The sequence below is a fragment of the Siphateles boraxobius genome, unplaced genomic scaffold (assembly GCF_051911475.1).
Source record: "Siphateles boraxobius isolate OS27281-9 unplaced genomic scaffold, OSU_SipBor_1 55, whole genome shotgun sequence".
Classification (NCBI taxonomy): Eukaryota; Metazoa; Chordata; class Actinopteri; order Cypriniformes; family Leuciscidae; genus Siphateles; species Siphateles boraxobius.
The window spans coordinates 4168273-4190657 of NW_027509181.1; the positions used below are offsets into that span (position 1 = coordinate 4168273).

Sequence of the window (22385 nt, forward strand, 5' to 3'; positions counted from 1 at the left end):
TGTACATTTTATAAGAGTATTTTCGGTAAAAACAAAAAAAAGGATTTAACGTTATGCCCGACTGTGCCTGACAAAAGTATTTTAAATTAAATGCATGCAGTCTGAAGAAGAGAGCCACCATGGACCCCTTTCTGCAAAAGAAGCAGACGTGCACCCCACAACAGGCAAATGCCCTCACTGAGTCAGTATTGCAGATGCTGATCTATGATATGAGGCCACTCTCCATGGTCGATGGTGCTGGGTTTCAACTGGTGCCTAATTGGTTTTAGACAGGGCATTTTTATTTACTTATAGTATGAATCGGCCTATCAGCAGCAAAGTTCAATAAAATATGCATTTTTCATTGAAGTACCCCCTTCTTTCTAGTGTTTACTATCATTTTCCACAGAATTAAAGCAATCTCATGCTAAATTTTAGAAAAATGTAATAATTATTCAATTAGTCGACTAATCGTTTCAATAGTCGGTGACTAGTCGACTATTAAAATAGTCGTTAGTTGCAGCCCTAGTAGTGTGACATATACCAAGGCAGTTGATGTTGTGGCACAATTCATCCGGGCCACAGATCTTTGCCATCATATGGCTGCAGGGCTGGATGAAGACTCTTTGGTGCCCTGGGCACTGACATCTTAAATGCTTAACTTATTCACCTATTCAAATTTTCTAGGAACCAAAAATTTGTTAAATTAACTGGTTTTATTGGGAACACTTAAAATAAGGTCTCATTTGTTAGAATTAATTGATGCATTAACTAACATAAAAACTAACAATCAGCAATATATATATATATTACAGATTTTTTTAACCTTTGTTAAAATGCTCATGTTAGTTCACAGTGCATTAACTAATGTTGTTGATGTTGAGATTAACATGAACTAAGATTAATAAATGCTGTATAATTAGAAGTTCATTCTTAGTTCATGTTAATAATAATAATAATACATAAGTCTTATATAGCGCTTTCCAAGGAACTCAAAGACGCTTTACAAATGAAACAAACAAACAAACAATGATGAGAGTGTTATTATAGATTGTAGGCGAGCTGAAACAGGAGGGTTTTGAGCAGTTTTTTGTAGGTGGTCAGTGAATCCGAGTTTCTAATGTGGATAGGGAGTGAGTTCCGAAGGGTGGGGGCAGCGATGGTGAATGCTCGGTCCCCCAAAGTTCGGTGCGTTGATATTTTATTTGACTTTTTATTATCCTAAAAAATCATTAATTAACATTAATAAACTTCCCCGATTATTTAATATTACATCAATAAAAGTAATTAAGTGTTAAATCAAGTAGAATCAATCCTTACAGATTGAAACTTTCCTTTTTTACAGTGTTTTCTACCCTACAGTTACATGGTAGTGGATAAGGAAGGAGTAGTTGAGATGATCACACAGATGTTTAATGATGACACAAACTAAGTCTTAGGAGAATGCAGGCATAGAAATCCAGGATAACAAGCAGATAGTCAAAGAAGAAGAATAAACAAACCCAAGGGCTGAATCCAACGTAACAGCTTTGCAACACAGGGCTACAAATACGTGTTGCATCCCAGTTTGCCTACTTAAACTATGCCTTAAAAGTATGTACTGTTTTTGTGAAGAAAATACTTTTGAGTGTGTAGCAGAAACGTAGCCAAGCTTTGGTACAGACTATTGGTCATAATTGCATCTTTAACGGACAGCTCTATCGCTTAGTTACATGCATCCTGTCACTGATTAAACTATCTTGTCAACCATCTTATCACAGTTAATATGTGTTTTATAAGTACTAATACATAGCCAATATCCTAGCAATATGCATGCTAATAAGCAACTAGTTAATCGTGAGAATTGGACCTTAAACTTTTATATACTGTACACAGAACTTTTGTACACAGTGGAATGCAGAACTTTTTATGAGCTTGCGTTCCACTGCGTTACTGGTCTTCTACATTTGAGCGAAAAAAAGTCTAGTGCGAACACTAAACACTGAGCAATTTTATTGATAAAACAAATTACTCATTTGGAGCAATTTTTTCCACCACATTACAAGGTTGATTTTGTTTGTTGTTTGTTTCAGATGGAGACAGATGATTCAGTTGAAGTGACTTTAGAGGCTTATACTCCACAATCCACTGACCAATATTTACTTGATCAGAAGGTAAGATCTTATCTTGTCTTCCTTAAACCCATGACATTTTGCTTTTTCAAGTGTAATCTTTTAGATGTTTTCCAGTTTTTCCCAATAATAAAACAAATCCATGTGTTTAACGTTTAGAGTCATATGTACATTTGTATCTTTTATTTTTTGAGATTTTGTTTTCAACAAACTTTGATTTGTTTTTTAAAGTGCAAATATTCCACGTCCCTCAAGTTAATTTCAAGTCATGAAAACTACATGCATAATAATTATAATAAATAGATGTCCCATTCACGTTTTTTGTGCCTCCGATTCAAGTCATTGGATATTGAGTATCCGCCAATACCGAGTCCCGATCCAAAACCTGCATTTTCCTAGTGCTTGATGCACACTTCAAGTACATCAAAGTTATTCAAATCAATCCAATACTGGGATGTGCCACAAGACGCTGAAGAACAGACAACAGATGATCCTTCACAGGAATTTACTAAAGAGAATAGAGGAAACCACACTTGAATGACTTAACTCCAGTAAAACAGTCTATCTATATTGCAGGATGGACCGGTACTGACGATGATGAAGATGAAGAACCGTGAGCGGGGGTCAGGTAAGTCTTGCACTGGTGTGAGTGTAGTTAAGGTGAGTGTGGGCTTTTATGCAGGTCCTGGTTAATCCTCCACAGGTGTAGGGAATCAGTATTCAGGTGAATTGGAACGGAGAGTTGGACTAGTAGGGTCTGACGCTGATGGGAAGGCTGGACTTGTTACAGAACCTCTCCCACCATGGGCGGCACCGACGAGGACGACCTCTTCCTCTGGGTGCAGGATGATCTGGATGGTTGACGTGAAACTTCTGGAGTAGGGTGGGGTCTAGAATATCGTCACCTGGCACTCAAGATCTTTTTTTCAGGGCTGTAACCTTCCCAGTCGATGGGGTATTCGAGTCAACTGCCTTGTCGCCGGGAGTCCAGGATGGAGCAGACTGCGTAGATGCGATCCCCGTCCAGCTCGACCGGAGGAGGGGGCATATTAATCAAAGGATTGATCTGCCTTTGAAATGTGAATGGCCCAGTGTATCTGGGACTCAGTTTGTGGCTGGGCAGCCGGAGGCGCATGTGCCTGGTGGAGAGCCAGGCGAGGGTCGGTCTGGCTCTTGTGCCTCCTCACTGCCCTCGTGCTGAGTCCCAGACCCTCTCGCTCTCCTGGAACCAGTGGTTGACAGCTGGCACTTCTGACCGCTCTACTGACCAGGGGAACAAGGGTGGCTGGAAGCCGAGTACGCACTGAAATGGTGTTAGGCCTGTGGTGGGCTGACGAAAAGAGTTTTAGCGTACACTGCCCAGGGAAGATAACGGTTCTAGCTGTAGTGGTGGCCATGGCAGTACGATCTCAGGATGCATCCTTTCTACTGGATCTTCCTCTCCGTTTGCCCATTCGATTGAGGATGGTTGCCAGTTGTTAAACTCACTGACATATCAAGAAGATGGAAGAAAACCTTCCGAACTCTTGAGATCTGCGGTCTGAAACAATGTCTTCGGGTAAACCATTGTCACAGGACATATGATTAAATAGGGCTTCAGCAGTCTCCAAAGCAGATGGCAGTCCTTTTAATGGAATAAGTTGACAGGCTTCAGAGAAACAGTCCATGACTACAAGGATACAGGTGAATGAGTCAAAGATGGGTAGGTCAGTGATGAAATCCACTCCTAGGTGTGACCAGGGTCGGCGAGTAATGGGTAAGCGGATGCATTTATCTTCAGGAAGATGGCGTGTTACCTTGGAGATCGCTCAGGTGGGACATCCTTGGACGAAGCGTTTGACTTCCTGAGACATGCCTGGCCACCAATTTCAGTTGCGGATGAGCGAGAGGCTTGACTGGCTGCCTGGATGTCCGGATCCTAAGGAAGAGAGTAGCAAGTCCATGAGGGACAGTCGCAGAGCCGATGGAACATAGGTTCGTCCCTCAGAACCTCCCGGCAGAGCAGGTTTGGTGCAGGTAGCTTCTGTGATTTGGTCATCTAGAGCCAATTGGATGGGACTGACAATGGCAGCTGGAGGGATAATGGGCTCTGGAAGACAGTTGGGTTGGTCAGGTGCATGTATACGGGACCGAGTCACGGTGAAGTGAAACACGGTGAAGAATAGAGCCCATCTGGCCTAACAAGGATTCAAGCATTTGGTTTCTCTGAGGTTTTCCAAGTTATGATGGTCTGTGATCACTTCAAATGGATGGTTGGCTCCCTCCAGACAGTGATACCACTCCTGCAACGCAAGTTTGGTAGCTAGACGTTGCCGATTTCCGATGTCTCCGCCAGGGACAACTTCTTGGAGAAAAAGGAGCTTGGGTGAAACCCTCTGCCACCGCTGTGACAGCACTGCTCTGGTGAACGCCTGCTTAAGCTGGTGGAATGCTTCAGAGACTTGGACATTTTACATAGCATTGAGGTGAGAGGAGATGATAGGGTGCTAAAGTTTGCGATGAAGCAGTGATATAAATTAGCAAAGCAAAGAAATCGTTGGAGTTCCTTTATGGTGGGGGGAATGGGCGAGTTATGGACTGCATCCACCTTCCTCTGGTCCATCTGGATACCTTTGGCATCGATGGCACAGCTCAGGAACGAATAGAGGAAATTGAAATTTGTATAGCTTGAGCTAAAGGTTATTCTCTCTTAGCTTTTGGAGTACCTGTGCAATGTGGAGGCGATCTTCTCCCTCGTTCCGGGAGTAGATAAGGATGTAGTTGATGTAAGCAATCACAAAACAATGTAGGTACTCCCAGAACACCTCATTCATGAAGGCCTGGAATACAGAGAGTTGGCTAGCCTATACGTCATGACCTAATATTCATAGTGCTCCAACTTGGTAAAGATGATAGCATTTCGAGCGCCACTGGAAACAGAGGAAGGGGATATTGTACAATACCGTCTGCTTGTTGAGGGTTCAATAATCAATGCATGGCCGCAAGCCATCGTTCTTGGCCATGAAGAAAAAGCTGGAAGCAGCAGGGGATGTAGAAAGGCAGATCTAACCCTGGTGAAGAGCCTCTTCTACATACTTCTCCATGGCATTTTGTTCTCGAATGGATGGGTACACTCTTCCCTTAGGCAGGGTGGTACATGGCAGCAATTAAATAGCACAGTCCTATGGCCTGTGATGTGGTAGATGGGTTGCCAATTGCTTATTAAAAACATCCTGGAACACCCTGTACTCCTCTGTGGTTTCCATGTGGTTTCTCAGTGAACATTAATCTTCTGGCAAGGGATTTGCGGATGCTGAAATGGTTGATGAAGTTTCTGGAGATGAAGTTTCCCGCGGAGCCCGAATCGATGAGGGCCTTGGCTGAAATGAAGTGCTGGTGCTGAGACTGCACCCGCAGCGGGTGGAGAATGCTGGGCAGGAATTTCCAGATCACATGCATTTAAGCACTGGGCCACACGGGATATACCGTTGGATGTGATTTTCCAATCATGATGATGAAGAGGAAGAACCGCAATCGGGAGTCAGGTAAGTCTTGCACTGGTGTGAGAGACGAGACCAGACAGTGTAGTGAAGGTGAGTGCGGGCTTTTATGCAGGTCCTGGTCAGTATTCAGGCGAATTGGAATGAAGAGATGGAGTATTAGGCTCTGACGCTGATGGGAAGGCTGGATTCCAGACAGGATGTGCAAAGAGTATCTCAGGGGCAGGGGCTCAACTGTAAATGAAAAGGGCATCAAACACTAGGAATTCCATTATAACAATTACTCCATTAAATATACACTCACCTAAAGGATTATTAGGAACACCATACTAATACTGTGTTTGACCCCCTTTCACCTTCAGAACTGCCTTAATTCTACGTGGCATTGATTCAACAAGGTGCTGAAAGCATTCTTTAGAAATGTTGGCCCATATTGATTGGATAGCATCTTGCAGTTGATGGAGATTCGTGGGATGCACATCCGGGGCACAAAGCTCCGGTTCAACCACATCCCAAAGATGCTCTATTGGGTTGAGATCTGGTGACTGTGCGGGTCATTTTAGTACAGTGAACTCATTGTCATGTTCAAGAAACCAATTTGAAATGGTTCGAGCTTTGTGACATGGTGCATTATCCTGCTGGAAGTAGCCATCAGAGAATGGGTACATGATGGCCATAAATTGATGTACATGATCAGAAACAATGCTCAGGTAGGCCATGGCATTTAAACGATGCCCAATTGGCACTAAGAGGCCTAAAGTGTGCCAAGAAAACATCCCCCACACCATTACACCACCACCACCAGCATGCACAGTGGTAACAAGGCATGATGGATCCATGTTCTCATTCTGTTTATGCCAAATTCTGACTCTACCATCTGAATGTCTCAACAGAAATCGAGACTCATCAGATCAGACAACATTTTTCCAGTCTTCAACTGTCCAATTTTGGTGAGCTCTTGCAAATTGTAGCCTCTTTTTCCTATTTGTAGTGGAGATGAGTGGTGCCCGGTGGGGTCTTCTGCATTTGTAGCCCATCCGCCTCAAGGTTGTGTGTGTTGTGGCTTCACAAATGCTTTGCTGCATACCTCGGTTGTAACGAGTGGTTATTTCAGTCAAAGTTGCTCTTCTATGAGCTTGAATCAGTCGGCCCATTCTCTTCTGACCTCTAGAATCAACAAGTCATTTTTGCCCACAGGACTGCCGCATACTGGATGTTTTTCCCTTTTCCGCCATTCTTTGTAAACCCTAGAAATGGTTGTGCGTGAAAATCCCAGTAACTGAGAAGATTGTGAAATACTCAGACCGGCCCGTTTGGCACCAACAACCATGCCACACTCAAAATTGCTTAAATCACCTTTCTTTCCCATTCTGGCATTCAGTTTGGAGTTCAGGAGATTGTCTTGACCAGGACCACACCCCTAAATGCATTAAAGCAACTGTCATGTGATTGGTTGATTAGATAATTGCATTAATGAGAAATTGAACAGGTGTTCCTAATAATCCTTTAGGTGAGTGTATTTATAGGCATATTTATTGGCATATATATAATTAGGGCTGTCAGTAGATTAATCAAGATTAATCACACCCTTTCAAAATTAAGCATAAACCACTTATCTTGTCATAATTTTGTCATAATTTGCTATATCCAGCAAAGTGAACCTTCCGATTGATATGGGATCAATTTCCAATCAAAAGTATTAGCGTCAACATTGGTGCACTAGTTCTAGATTGACAGCTCCTCCTCTAGCCAATCAATCAGTTGACGTCACTCCAATGCAACCCATGCTGCTGATGGTCAGACTCGTACAGGTGAAAAACATGGTGATTTTTCGTGCGGTTTAAATAACTTTGAATTCATGTTTCAGTTTTGTGCAATATAATTTTAATTATTTTCATGCTTACTAATTTTTTTAAAAGCATTTTTTTAAATTTTATTCACACTTATTATTTTTTGATCGGTGACCGCGTTGTTTACGTCTCTTCTGACCACTGTATATTGATATCAAACATACTGAAGACGTTTCGTAAAGACTTTATGAGGATTAGGGCATGACCCAGATTGACATAATTCCAAGTGAGCCAACAACTCTTAAATGTCCTAGGCATGTGCACAGTCCATTGCACCACAACTCTGAAAATTTCAGTTTAATGCACCAACAGCATAGCCAACTCACCACAAAACAAAAACAAATGTGTGTATTGTGTAATATTTTTGCTATTAATAAATAAGCATGTAATGCTTATAACTTCTACATTTACATATTCCCATCTAACCTCTGATCAAAATCAAAGCCTGTTCTGATTTGGCAAAAATAAATAAAAAAAGGTTCACCTTGTCTACTGTTATTTTCTAGGTGACACTACTTCTGAAAGAGGTTCAAGAACTGAGAAATGAGCTCAGAAGCAAAGACAGGATGATTGCTGAACTTTCCCAGCAGCTGGTGCGTATTATAGCCTAAATATTTACGAGTAACTAACTTTAAACATTGTAAAAAAAAAAAAGTGGTATATGATTTTAGCGTGTTATTTATACTAAATCATTGGCATGTGCTATGGTAAGTAAATAATCAATAAGATTTTGAATGGTTTAACACAATCACAACCTTTATTTATTTATTTATTTATTTATTTGATAATGCTTTTTATTGCAAACCTTTAATTACAAGGTTTCATTTGTTAACTAACCTTGAGTAGTTCATTTGTTACAGTATTTATTTATTATTTATTTAACTTTGCTAATGTTAGTTAATAAAAATACAGCTGTTCATTGTTTGTTCATGTTACTTCACAGTGCATTAACTAACGTTAACAAATACAACTTTTGATTTTAATAATGTATTTTTTGTCATCACTTACTCATCCTCAAGTTGTTCCAAACCTGTATTAGTTTCTTTCTTCTGTTGAACACAGAAGATATTTTAAAGAATGTTGGTAATCAAACAATGGATGGTAGCCATTGATTTCCTTTATACCATGGTCTTGGTGAATACTCGATTCTGATTGGCTGCAGGGTGTCCGTTAAAAAGTGATAGAGGACACCTAGTAAAGTAGTTCTGGTGAAACTGCCTGTTTACCATTCGAAATTAATAAATAAATTTGCTGCCTACAACAGCTGTGAGTAACCATAGCAACATGCAGTCAAAGTATCCGTTAACAATTTGCTCTATCAAAACAAACGTCTAACGTTAGTTAGATGCGAGAGCAGTCTGCGGGCTTACTGGGCTCCGTCAGTCCGTGAGAGACGAAGCTGGAGCAACGTACTGTCTGCATCAAGTGCCCATCATGGGCAGTACCCAGCTTTTGTGGATCCTCCTTCAAAGGCCCCTATGTCTGACTGGCCGACTTTTTCAAATTGCACTATAAATGGAAACGTTGAAATTAATTGTAAATAAAAAAGCTAGCATGTAGGCAAATGACCCTCTCTTTGATCTGATTAATTTATTGCCCTCTATAAGCGCAAATCGCTGGAGCGCAGAACTAATTTTTTTTGTTTTGTATGATTGTTGTTTGATTAATTGTTTTATGTGTAATAAAAAAATAACTATGCCTACCTTTGTGTTTCATGATTTAAAAAATGCACTTTTGAACCTGAAGGGTTCTACAAGCTGAGTGGACTATAAATATCTTCGGTTGCTAAATAAACCGTCAGGCAAGTTATTATTTGTAAAAACTAGATTTAGCCTAATTAAAATATAAACTAATGTTTTAAAAATGTTTTATTTGGCAAGTGACCATGGTATAAGCGGGTTAATGCCCTCCGAGGTGTCCATTGTCAAGTTTTAATGGACTTCGGCGGAGGCAACCGTCCTCCGCTGCGCGTCGGCCGGTTCACGCCTCGCCATCGTCCATTAAAACCTGACAATGGACACCTCGTCGGGCATTAACCCTTACTCGTAGGCTACCGTCAACTGTCTGGTTACCAATGCCACTTTTCCACTTCCGGGCCGAACGGTAAGGAACGGTTCCAGTTGAATTTTCACTTGATCCCCTTACGGCACGGCCCGATTACAAACCCTTCTTAGCCCGGAATTCTCTGCACAGTTGTCGACCCGTGCTGTTAGAATTTGTGTAGTGACGTCGCAACTCAGGATTGGTCACTTGTCTGTTGCCTAACTACCAGTTTCTCTGTAGCTGGCTAAGCACGCTATTTGAGGGACATAAACACAAATTAATAATAAAATTAGAAGAAATATCTGATCAATCATCTGTATTCTCTTGCATTACCAAGGCAGCGACTGATGCATTTGTATTACATTCCTCAGCCCCACAGTGGAAAATGAAACCATATCCATGCCAGATTGGCCAGCTGGCATAGAATTTAATTGGTTAAGCAAAGAGAATGGTTTGGCCCGATGGTGGAAAAGCAGCTCAACAAAATTTAAAATACCTTATTTTGTGTTCAACAGAAGAAAGATAATCATACAGGTTTGAAACAACATGAGGCTGAGTAAATGGGAAATCAGCCATTGTAAAAAATAAATAAACTTCCAACTGAAAACAGACTGCAAGCCAGTTGCTAGGCTGCATAAGGACCAGGGTGGCACTGGCCCCCTCAGATTGATGTCTAGTCCACCCGTTCATTCTAAATAATTAGTAATTACTTTAGAAGGATGTATAACACCTGAGTCATTACTGTCCAAAACCTTACAGAAAACTCAAAAGCTTATAATGACTTCAGTCATTTTCACTTTAGAATACTGTTCCAAATAATTAGTATTCCTTCTGAAGGAGCTGGTAATACTAGAGTCATTATTAGTAGGCTACAATGATCTTCACATTAGAATTAATTATACATTTTGCATTATTCGCATTAATTATGAGCCTGTTGTAAGGACCAGCATTCTAATTAGGAACTAATCGTAAATATTGGTTATGTATGAATTAAGATCAGGGTGGAGAACGTCAGTCCTAAAGAGGCACAATCCTGCAGAGTTTTGCTCCAAACCTAATCAAACACACCTGAACAAACTAATCAAGGTTTTAAGGGTTATTAGAAAGCTAGAGGCAGGTGAGTTTTTATCAGGTTTGGAGCAAAACTCTGCAGGACTGTGGCTGTAAAAGACAGACGTTCGCCACCCCTGATTTAGATCTTTGATTGTTCTGGATATCCCGTACTTTCAATCATTCGCTCATTAGGGACCCGATGTCACATAGAGACTCAACGTCAGCCGGGTCGTGTTCTCACGGGTACAAACTCGCAGTTCTGATATCAGTCAGAGGATGCAGGGTTTTACTAATACATTTGAGTCGACTGCTTCATGCTTGTTCATACAATAAATGTACATACTAATTTTTTCATCAGAGTTTCTTGTTAGTTAATAGTAGTTACTAGAATGTTAATATTGTGTTACCCGTGTTCCTGTGTAGCCATTCATTAATGATGGAACAGTATTCTAAAGTGTCACCAATTTTATTTTTTTAATTTTTTTAATATATATCACAAATGTACATGAACATCCAGAAATTTGCCCAATGAGAGCACATTAGCTGTATATAACAACAATTTAACTCACACTGGTGCTAAACTGTGATGGATGGATGGATAAATAGATGATGTTCTGATCTGCTTGTCCTGCATGGAGGCATTGTGATTGTATATCAGTGTAATCTAAACACGATCTAGTTTTTAAAAGAAAGGTTTGCTTTGCACCAGCACCATTTATTCCAGATTAAGTTTAAATATTGCACAAGGGAAATATATCTGAATACAGGGCATGTGTGAGTCAGTCTTGAAACGAGTAGTGCTGAACTGATTATTTATGGCAAACTCAAACTGTTGCATGAAGAGACTGCCTTTATTTATTTAGTTTCTTATTAAAGCAACATGAGTTGATATATTGTTAGAGGAAATAATATTCTCAGGCGTAGTGAATAGTGTTGCTAAATTAGATTTTGTATATGAACTCAAAACGAGTGAGAGTGAATTTCACGAAAACGTCATAATCCACCCAAAATCAAAATATGAAAATAAGAAATTATATTTTGCAATAAGAAAATTAAGCTACTAAGAATTGAGTTGTGTGTATTGTACAGGTAAAGCTGACTGGACTCACGGGTTTGAAGGGCTGGTATCTGCCCTTCAAACCCGTATCTGCAGTCCGGCACCTGCAGTCTGAAGATCTGCAGTCCGTCACGTTATATTCCGCTATCGCGTGTGTTATAGAAGATATAGACAGCGCATTCATTTTAGAAGAGGAACAGAGAACCGCGATGAAAGCATTTGTCGATGGGAAAGATGTTTTTGCCGTCCTTCCTACGGGATTCGGAAAAAGTTTAATCTATCAACTTTAATCCGTCTCTCAACATACGTCACTTACTCCGTTGCTCTGATTGGTTCTAGGTCTATCCAATTGAGTGCAGAGGCCTTTTATTTCCTGGTTCGGTTGACACACACCCCATAATCACAGCCTAATGGAGCCAAGTATAGGTCTCTGCAGGAGGTCTCTAGGAGTTACCAGATCAGTGGGCAAGACCATAAACAGAGGGGCGTTTTCAACCACGTTACCTGATTTGCCCACGTCACAGTGTGGGTAGGCTTTAGGGGTGGAGTCGGGTGAAGGGCATAATTTACATTGCATGATTTATATACACCAACCAGTTTGAAAACCTCCCACAAATTTAGAAACACCCACTTTTGTACCGCAGAGACCCCATTCTTAATGGAGCAGTATCAGACTCACATTCTGAGTAGAATTTGAGTATGACGACGTCAGGCTAATGAAATACATGTTTTTGAAAATCTTTGTAAAATTCACACTTATTTTGTGTTTATGAATGTTCATGATGTTCAGACATAAAGGACCTTTGATATTGAAATGTGTGTTGTATTCTATTGTGAATGTTCCCGGAATCACAACAGATGTGATTAGACCAGTGTGACATTTGTTTGCTGTTAATTATACTTTGTTTTACATAGCAATACATCAGCATTTTATTTTTATTTTTCATAGTCTTCTCCAGTAGAGGATATGCAGTGCCACTGCCTTCAGGGGTCAGAGGCTTACAAGGAGTCAGCGGAGCACCAGGACAAGGATACTCAAACTCTGTGGAGGCCACACAATGTGAGTATATATGCAGAGATAGAAAACAAGGTCAGGTCAGCTTTATCACTGCATTGTTGGTTATATTATGTACATGATTAGGAATAGTACTGACTGACAGAGGCAATTTCAATCACCTCTGTGGAAATAAGGATGCTCATGTATCTGATAGGAGAGAAGTTAGGGGCTGGGGTTTTGACTGGTCGGTGTAATCGCCATGCGTGTTTTTGAATCTTCCAACATAGGCTCTTTGGAAAAAACGTATCTCTATCTACATTTTTTCAAAACTCCAAAAACGTACCTATACATACAATTCACTGCAGTTTCCATTTGAAATTTACACTAGTGGCAGTAAAACACCAACACATTGTATTACAAATTGTATTACGTTCAAAACGCACTTCAGTCAGTTAGGTTTAAGGTAGGGTTTAGTATTGGTGGGACATTATTTTTAAAGGGGTCATGAACTGAGAAATCAAATTTTCCTTGAGCTTTTGACATTTAAAAGGTCATTATACTATAATAATATCCTGTAAGTTTCAGAACTGAAAACGTCCTTGTTATTCCAAAAACAGCTTATATTGTAACCAAGCCCAGCGAATGAATTGTTGTGGAATGTGCCTATAATAGGACAAAGGATCTTAATACTAGAAATGTGGTTATTTATTTTCAACAATGTGAATGTCTCAGTTGAACATTATTTATTTGGATTCTGTACATTTCTCAGTGTATTATTTGGTAAATCATTCGCAATTTCGGCGCAGGCTTTGCAAACATACTTTTATGATATGGACTCGACAGTAATGCCACAACATGTAAGTAACTGTGTCATTCTAATGCCTGATCTGTGACCAGTGATTTCTGATATGTAATGATTTATGTACAGTCAGATATTTTGATCAAATCAGTGACTTAACAGGTAACTTCACATTGTTTCTCTTTGTAGGATGAAAAATAATCTGTTATTTAAACTATGATGAAATTATACATAGAACGCCCCTTTTTTACAATCACTGGTGCTGTCAATCAAACAGTGCAAGTTTATCAGTGACTGAGTTCTGGACTCTCACCAAAACTCCTGTTATAACAAAGTCCCTTTTATCAATAGTCTGATTATAATCAATGAATCTCTTATTTACATTGTGTTTTCACTGTTAGTTATGATGAAAGCATTCATTAGTGTGCAGGAATCGAATTGCAAAGACGAGATCATAGTTCATGCGCTCAACATGTCTGTAATCATGAATGATGACAGCTTTAATTTTTGGGTGAAAAAGGGCTGGGTGATTTCTACTTCATTAATGGCAGCTGCAAAATCTGCAAAATGAATGCTTATTTTCAAACACTGCTGATGATTTTATATTAAAAAATTTTAGGACTGATTTTTTTTATTTACATTTAGCTACTGACAAGTGACCAATCATGAGTTGGCATGTTCAGCAGCACTGTTCTTCTCTTCTCATTATAGTTAGTTGACCATGCTGAGAAATACATGCATGGAACAGTTTGTAATCGCACTGAACCCACAGAAATGCCACTGGATGATGTAAAAGTCCTTATTGTCTTGACAGTTCTTAAGAAATTGTGTCTGTAGTCCTGGTAACAGAATTGTGTGAATAATGTGACATTTCTTGCAGGCTCTGGAAGAAATCATTATAGTTCAGTGGATCTCAGTCGGTGGTTCTGTGCTCAATGGGTAATGGACAACAGGGAAAAACAATGCAGTTAATATTCAGAAAAGACCCCTCGAGGGGTCAGATCAAACAGAGGAAACTGTTGACGGCCGGCAGAACTAAACAGCCCAAAGTGGGGCAGTGATGACTGTGTGATCCTAATTGAATTTGCCTGTGTTTAGTCGGCACTTTTCATGAATGGCGTACAAAATAGGGCCTAAAACTTTTTTTCCTCAATAGTTAGTAAAGGGTTCAAAACTGGTGGTATCAGTTTTTGCAACCTTTTTAAGTAAATTAATAGATTTTTTGTTATTTTCTAACAATAAATATAAAATAGACATCAACGTTAAATGGATATATATATATATATATATATAATATAAAAATTATAAGTAATCATTACTATAAATATGACTATGTGAGTCATTGCAATATCAAATTCAATCCCACACTTAAATACAGGTGTCAGTCCGTATTTAAGTCTGGGGACATAACAGTCAATGTTCCCTTATGCCAAACCCCAGTAAGGCCCCAATGGACAATGTGATGCATATTGCACAAAATGACAAAATGCTACTCTGAGCACTTAAAAAAAAACAATCAACCTGAATTCACCCTTTATGTGGCTTGCACTTTTGAAATATTTTTTTTTCCCTTTTGAACTGTAAGTGTTTGTATTGATATGTACAGTATTTGTGTATGGTGCAGGGATCAGCCTTTCTCTCTCTGTTCCTCTGTACAGGGCATGTTGCTTGCCCCTATCCTCTCTTCTTGGCAACACTCACAGCGGGGGAGTGTGCGGCCATGTGCGCCACGTCACCACAGACAGAGTGAGTCCCTTAACCATCCGACCAACTGAACTAGTCTCTGCACTAGCCCCAGTGCTCGCTGCATGTCCGCCTGCCTCCCCACCTTTCGTGCCCCCATGCACACAAATCCACCATCCTATCACATTCCAGTGCGGAATCAGTCCATCATTTAATTTACCTTTTATCCTCTCCCTGTCTGCTTGGTTTAGAATCTCCAGAGCCATTTAGTTTTTCTGCCTAGTTTTCAAAGCCAGACAGTAATACTCACACTGAATGACTTTCGTCTGTACTTTTATCCCTCAACCAAATTTCCTAGAAGATCTGAGCTGTTTTCAATAGAGCACTCGCTGATGAGATATCAGGTTTTGTCATTTCTTTGCCTAAAAAATATAGTCGTGACTGAGATCCTTACTGTAAGGGATCAATTACTTTTACAAAATGAAAACTGTCATTTACTCGCCCTTATGTCATTCCAAACTTTTTTTTCTTTTCAGATAGCTTTTTTGAGGAACATACCTCTACTGCAGCTTTCGAATCTTGTTTAAGCTAACATTCATGAGACATAAGGTGTTTGATCATGAGACATGAAACACAATGATGTAACTTGATGGCAACTCATTTTTGACATGTCAAGTTTGAACTGTGATTTCAGAGCTACAGCAGAAGTAAATAACCCTTTAATTTCTGTTTCTCAAAACCTATTGCTTAGCTTCAGAGAAATAGATTACTTTTAGGATACTTTAGGATGCCTTTTTGTCTTTTTTGAGGCTTGACAGCCCATTTAATTTAATTCATTCTAAATAAATAAGCAGCTTGGTTTGGAACCCTTTATTTTTTTAAACAACATGAGGATGAGTAAAGGATCAGCTGTATAGTAAATCACCATACAGTAGCTGCCATCACGTCTGATAAACAAGATTTCATTTGACAGAAAGATCCTTCCTCACAATGCTTTATGGTGAAAGAGCTTGTGAGCTGTGGTTAAACCATGATGAATGCTAATATGTCAGATGGCAGCTGTGGGAGACAGGTATTGAGAAAGAGAGTCATTAGTCTTTGATCTGACATTGTGGGATCCCTTTGAGTAGACGACAACCTGACTCTCAGACACATATATTCTCTCTCTTTCTCTTTGACTCTTTGAGCAGTCCAGACAGAACCTTAATTCTGCCCATTTTCAGATGCGCTAATGAGCATGGAACTGAATGCACTTCCCCATTTTTTCTTTTGCTTTCATTTGTCACGTGAAGCGCAAAATATAGATTACTGTCATGGCTGAATTGGCTGTTAAATTTTTGCCATTTGGTTGTTATAATGCTAGTAAAAAAAGTTTGCCTTCATGTTGTGTGTGTTGTGTGCTGATGATGCTTCCTGTTCTACCCCCGTCATCTGTGTGTATATCTTTCATTGACTGATTTTTCCTTATTGTTTCTCTCCATCTGCCTCTCCAAAATTCGGGCAAAAGGAGTGGAGCATCTAGTTCATTACTTCAGAGACACTGCGTGGTATAGTACAGCCTGTCTTTTCTCTAAAACATACTCTCAACCCCTTCCTCTCTGTTTGCATGGTCTCTTATTCTGTACTGTGAGGACAGCCCATCTGCATTATATTGTTCATTCTGTTTTCATGAAGCCGACTTTCTTCAAACCTCTTTTTGTCTTTCATTCTCTTCTGTCAAGCCCCCACTGTGTCTTTCATTCTCTCTTATCTGTTTGACCTACCCATATAATTTTGTGAGATCTAAGTTTACATTGTTACTTCCAGAGTTGGAGACATGACTGGTATCAGACTCCTTAGCCTTGTCTCATTGTTTATACGTGGGTATTATGTAACGTTTACGATACAAAAATGCTTTTTTACAGAACATACATACACTATAGTGAATTGACAGCATCTAAAAACTAAATATTACTACATATTTACAGCTAAAGAAACTATAAAATATTTACAAATATATTATATCATAAATGTATTTGTATAGATAAGTTGTACAAATGTTATAGTTATATTTTAAATGTATTAACCCTATCCCCAAACCTAAACATAACCACTTTTCTTCAGCATTATTGCTCAGAGATAGTCAACCTTTCTATTAAAGAATGGCTTCATTGACACTTAAGTTCAAAAAGCGGGCATTACAGGGTTCTCAGGATGCTTAGAACACATCAATGTTATCTGGCAACGAATTCAATCAGCTAAAAAGGAGAGGAAGGAGCTCCATGTGACATTCCTGGATTTGGCTAATGCATATTGTTCAGGTCCACATGAGCTTTTTTGGCCAGCATTTGATTTTTTCAGGGTACCGATGTCGATATCAAATTTAGTGAAAGCCAATTTTGGAGATTTGCAATTTAATTTCTCAACTCCAGAATTCAGCACTACATGGCAATGCTTAGAGGTTGGAATAATAGCAGGATGCACCATTTCTCCACTGGCTTTTACCATGGCAATGGAAGTAATCATTAGGGCATCAAAATGGGTAGTAGGAGAGCGCTTGGCTTCTGGGATGCGACTACCACCAATCAGAGCATACATGGATGACATGACAACCATGACTACAACGGTAGCCTGCACTAATCGGTTATTGGGTAAGTTAACCGATAGCATTGAATGGGCACGAATGCAATTTAAGCCGTCTAAATCAAGGAGCATCTCGATAATTAAAGGCAAGGTAGCAGATAAAACATAATGGTGAGGCAATACCAACAGTTTCTGAGAAGCCAGTGAAGAGTCTTGGGAGATGGTACGATGGGGATCTATAGGACACAGTTCGAGTGGGAGAAGTTAGACGACAAGCAGTGGAAGGGTTGAAGAGCATAAACAGCTGCGCTCTGCCAGGCAAACTAAAACTCTGGTGCTTTCAGTTTGGTCTACTGCCGAGGTTGCTGTGGCCACTGACTGTGTACAAGGTTTCTTTGACAACATTGGATAAGCTGGAAGCGTTAATAAGTTCATACATCAGGAAATGGTTGTGAGTTCCACGCTGCCGAGACGTCGGATTCAGTGGCCAAGAGTTGTGTCGCACAGTAAAGAACTTATCTGAAGCAGCAGAGAGAAGCAGCAACTGGCTGTGGTTGAGACGGAAAGATTCTGGGTGGCTGTGTACAGGCCGCCACGCTACGGTTTCGAAGAATTCTTGAAAAAAACTTGAAAAGTCTGTTGGTTTATTTGTATAGTTTGCACAGTAATTACAGTTATTACCTTCCTGTGTATTTTGCGTGAATGAGGATTGGTGTTTGGACAGATATTGTGTTTTGCGGTAGTATGCCATACGGAACCGTTGCCACTGAACCTGCTTTAACATCGACAGTGGGGCTCGACAGCCTTAGTCAAACGGGTTGGCGCGTATGGTCGGTTGCGGAGAGATTGTGAGAGATTGTGGTTAGGTCATGTGAACTACGAGGAAGGAGCAACCTCAGCAGAAGGAAAGATGTAAAGGTCAGTAAGCTGGGCTGAGTTGAGTGGGGGACAAAGGGGGGTGATTTACATCATTCTCTGGGAACCCATGAACCAGTGTGTTTATGGTTTTCACCTGATCTCGGATCAATTTTATACATTTGTAGACATTTAATGAAACATTTGTATAACTAAAAAAGGAAGTTGTGTACTTATTAGTCTATTATTGGCCTTATTAACCAAGCTCTCCATAAAACAAACAAGCCCTACAATTTAACAAAATAACACATTATAAAGACACTTCGGGCCTATTTTAACAATCTAAGTTCATGGCGCAAGTGCAGTTAGGGGGTGTCCAAATCCACTTTTTCTAGTTTAACAACAGGAAAAATGGTCGGCGCGCAAGGCGCATGGTCTAAAAGGGTTGTCTCGATTCTCTTAATGAGTAATGGGTGTGTTTTGGGCTTTACGTGCCATAAACCAATTTTTTTTATTTAATCGTCGCTATTTACTGCAATGCTTTTTTTCCCCTTAGTTGATCATAACAAAGTGGATGTTACTTACTTGTCCAGATGACATTTTCCAGTGAAAACTCTTATGTTGGTCATACTTCCAAAAAGTAGAATCTGTGATTCTGAATTACAGTATCCACACTGTCACGGTGACTGACAGCCACACGTTCTCCCCAAAAGATTGGATTCATCCGAGGCACAACCCACGTAAAGTTGATAATTCCACGAATAACTGCAATTGCAGATTTTGACCAGAGATTGCGACAAAGAGGAAAAACTACGAACTGCAGCTTTAAAGTTTCAAAAAGCTTTGTTTCACCTATCACTTACATTTTATGCAAAACACATATGCATACTCCTGAGATTATGTGGACTCCCATAGGCACATAGATGTGTTTTGGTCGATTGGATGACAAGTGTACGATGCTAACTACATGTGTAAATGGGGTAGTCGAAAACACATTTGACCAGATAGCTTTCGTAGCGAAGATGCTCATGTGGTCGAATGTGTTCGAACAGCCACAAAAGACTGCCGTCTACTGACCTAACGTGTAAACATTATTGGAAGTGCGCTAGCCAGAAGGGATTTAAACTTTGTTGGCTGGAGACCCAAGTTTAGTTTGAAGACAAAAAAACTTGAAAATCTTGAGAACAATGTTCTCCTACCATTCCTGATTTCTAACATGCACTGACTTAAAAAAAAAAAAGAAGAAGGTATGAACACTTATGTACACTGATCTTAGTGGTTTATGCAACCAGCCCCAGGTTTAAACAGGGCCTTAGATTGAGGACCAAACCAATAACAGATCCCTAAAGACCCAAACCTTTAGCAGATCATCTTATTTGAGTAGGTTTAAAAGCAATGGCCTGACTTTGAGTACTGCCATCTAGTGGACTGTGCAGATGATGAAATTGACATCATGCACACTGTAGTAGCCAATGAACTTCGACGCCTTGAGGCCAAGATCCAGACACAAACCATTGTCCATTTTAAATGGGGAAAGTGCCAAAAAATTTATTCCATCATTCATTTCAAACATTGTACCTCTGACTGTAAGCTCAGACCAAGACAACAAGTAATTAGAGAAAGACCCAGTCCAAGGCTGTATTTATGTGGTTCTGATATGTCTCAAGACCAAGACTGCAACTTTGGTTTCTACACAATTAGTGCTCTTTTGTTTGACATTTTGCAAATTAAAAGGTATACTGGTGCTATTTTTTTTAATGTCAAATGTAAAAAAATACAATGCCGAGAATTTGAATCAGTCAACAAGACACGCAACATGGCAGCTGAGTGCTAGAAAGGGCAGATAAAACAAAGATGTTGATTTTGATGTCTTTGCCCTCAGCTCACTGAAAAGCAGTGCTGTAAAAGCCTAATATGGAATTATTTGGCTTTCAGAAAGAAAAAAAAATGCTAACCTGCAAATCTGTCAGTCTGCAAACAATGCCACAAGAAATGCCGCTTCAGGAAGGAATACATCAAACCATGCAAACCAAATGTCCTGTGCTCATTCCAAATTATACAACGATACAAGTCACAGACAAGTGTGCATGATAACATTCAAAATATTGTTGAAAGTTATATATTATTGCAGCAGTTTGATTCAGTAGTTCTTCACTTGCCATTTGAGTGCTGATATGTCCTGAATGATGCCATTGGTACACAAATCAAATTGAATATTGTGTTTGGAATGGAAGTTGAAGTTTTAATTGTGCTGAAATGCTTAAAAAATGCAACAGACTTTGTAACTGCATGATTCACTGATTTTCAGCTCATCAGTCATCTAAGGTGGTTCATGTGTTGCCTACTATAATATCGATTTAGTACTGAGGTAGCAAAGCTTGTTATTGTAAGCATTTTTTTTTTAAATCAGAGCAACCCTTTGTGTAATAAAAGCAACCGCAAGAATGAAAGACTGGCTTTACCAAAAATTCTCGAATGAAAAAAGCCTTCATTAATATGAAGTTTCATATTTTATTTTCACGTCGCCATTTGCTGAAGTGATTAGAGAAAATCCCACTTTTATTGGGCACACTTTTTGTCTAATGAAAACTTAATTTCTCATATCAAAGCCATTCTGTCTTCATGCATTTCTTACTTTGTTCTTCTTTTTCAGGCAGTGGTGATATTATGGTTATTATAATAATATATTTGATTATTCAACATCTTCCTTCACATTTCTCATCTTTTTTTTGTATAAGCAGGGAAGTAGGGCCGTGAGGAGTAATTATGTCCTTTTATATTCTGCAGTACGTTCATCACACACCTCTTTCAAACCAAACTGAAGACTCCCTTGGTATTCCTACATTAATGTCTGTATATTTTAATTATTTGGAATGCTCCGCACTGGTGTAGCTAGAGGTGGTAGGTTATCATTATTAAAATGCATGTTTGGAGTCAATTTAGCTGTGAGTACATGAAAATTAAACAAAACATCAGCACCTCTGGCATCATCCATATTTTATAATGATGTATTTCATGGGGAAAAGTTTTCCAACTAAGAGAAAGTCATTTGCAGAGAACTGATGGCTTTTTTATATTTGGGGAATCTTTTGGCAGTTCTCTTCATTCCACACACCAATTTGATTACACTTTAGTGTTCACCTTGTTTAAATAGTTTTCCTCGGGTCTCTCTTTACTTCTTTTCTCCACCTGTCTGTCTACTTTTCCCTCCCTCCATAGATTCTTTCTGCTCCAGAACCCTGTCACCTTTTCTCAGATGTCTTGTTTTAATTCTTAGTGAGCTCTCATAAATTATGTATGAAACAACTGAGAATCCTCACACAGCTCCGCTAAGACTTTCTCTGAGGTTTTGACAGGGTTGCAGGTGCTCTCGGGTTAGCCCGATTGAGACTTCACCTCTCTAGACAAACTCCTCACTGCGTTCTCGTCCATTCTGAACCACATACTGTGGAAACAAGTTGAAAGGATTATATTTTTGAGAAGAACTCTGGGACCTGGAATTGGCACAAAACAGGGAGATGGGCTCAGTCAATAAAACAAGCACACTACTCTGCATTGTATGGAAGATGGTGTCCATTAGAGGGTGCTGTAGACCAGGAAATACCTCCCGAGGATATGAGAAAGCACTATTGGGGCTGCATGTGGCATACACATGTTTGTGAACCTCAGGAGGTAATGGAGATTTGCTGTGGACCAATAATGAAAATTTTGTCATTTACCCACACTAATGTTGTTCGTGTACAATAGCTTTGTGTAAACGAATCATTCTTTCGAGTCAGATCTTTTCAGTGGATGAAAAGCACGTGTAATAGCAAGGTAAAAGCACGTAAATGGCTCAAATCGAAATTTAAGAATTTAAATTTTGGGGTGAATAAACTCTTTAAACGCAATAGAAATACCTTCTTGCTGACAGCTAT

The 22385-nt window shown here is 39.6% G+C and overlaps 1 protein-coding gene across 4 annotated transcripts in view; it reads left to right on the forward strand.

Moving 5' to 3' along the window:
* ccser2b (coiled-coil serine-rich protein 2b) overlaps positions 1-22385 on the forward strand; it is a 125273-nt gene that overhangs the window by 94326 nt on the left and 8562 nt on the right. Inside the window, exons 7-11 of one of the 4 annotated variants that reach the window (XM_077205913.1) lie at positions 2052-2132; positions 7926-8012; positions 12522-12632; positions 15027-15114; positions 16559-16598. In XM_077205913.1, the coding sequence (XP_077062028.1) occupies positions 2052-2132; positions 7926-8012; positions 12522-12632; positions 15027-15114; positions 16559-16598 (407 nt within the window). Of the gene's footprint in view, positions 1-2051; positions 2133-2666; positions 7897-7925; positions 8013-12521; positions 12633-15026; positions 15115-16558; positions 16599-22385 lie in introns of those variants that run through there. The other 3 variants (XM_077205914.1, XM_077205912.1, XM_077205915.1) reach the window with 3 other exon arrangements.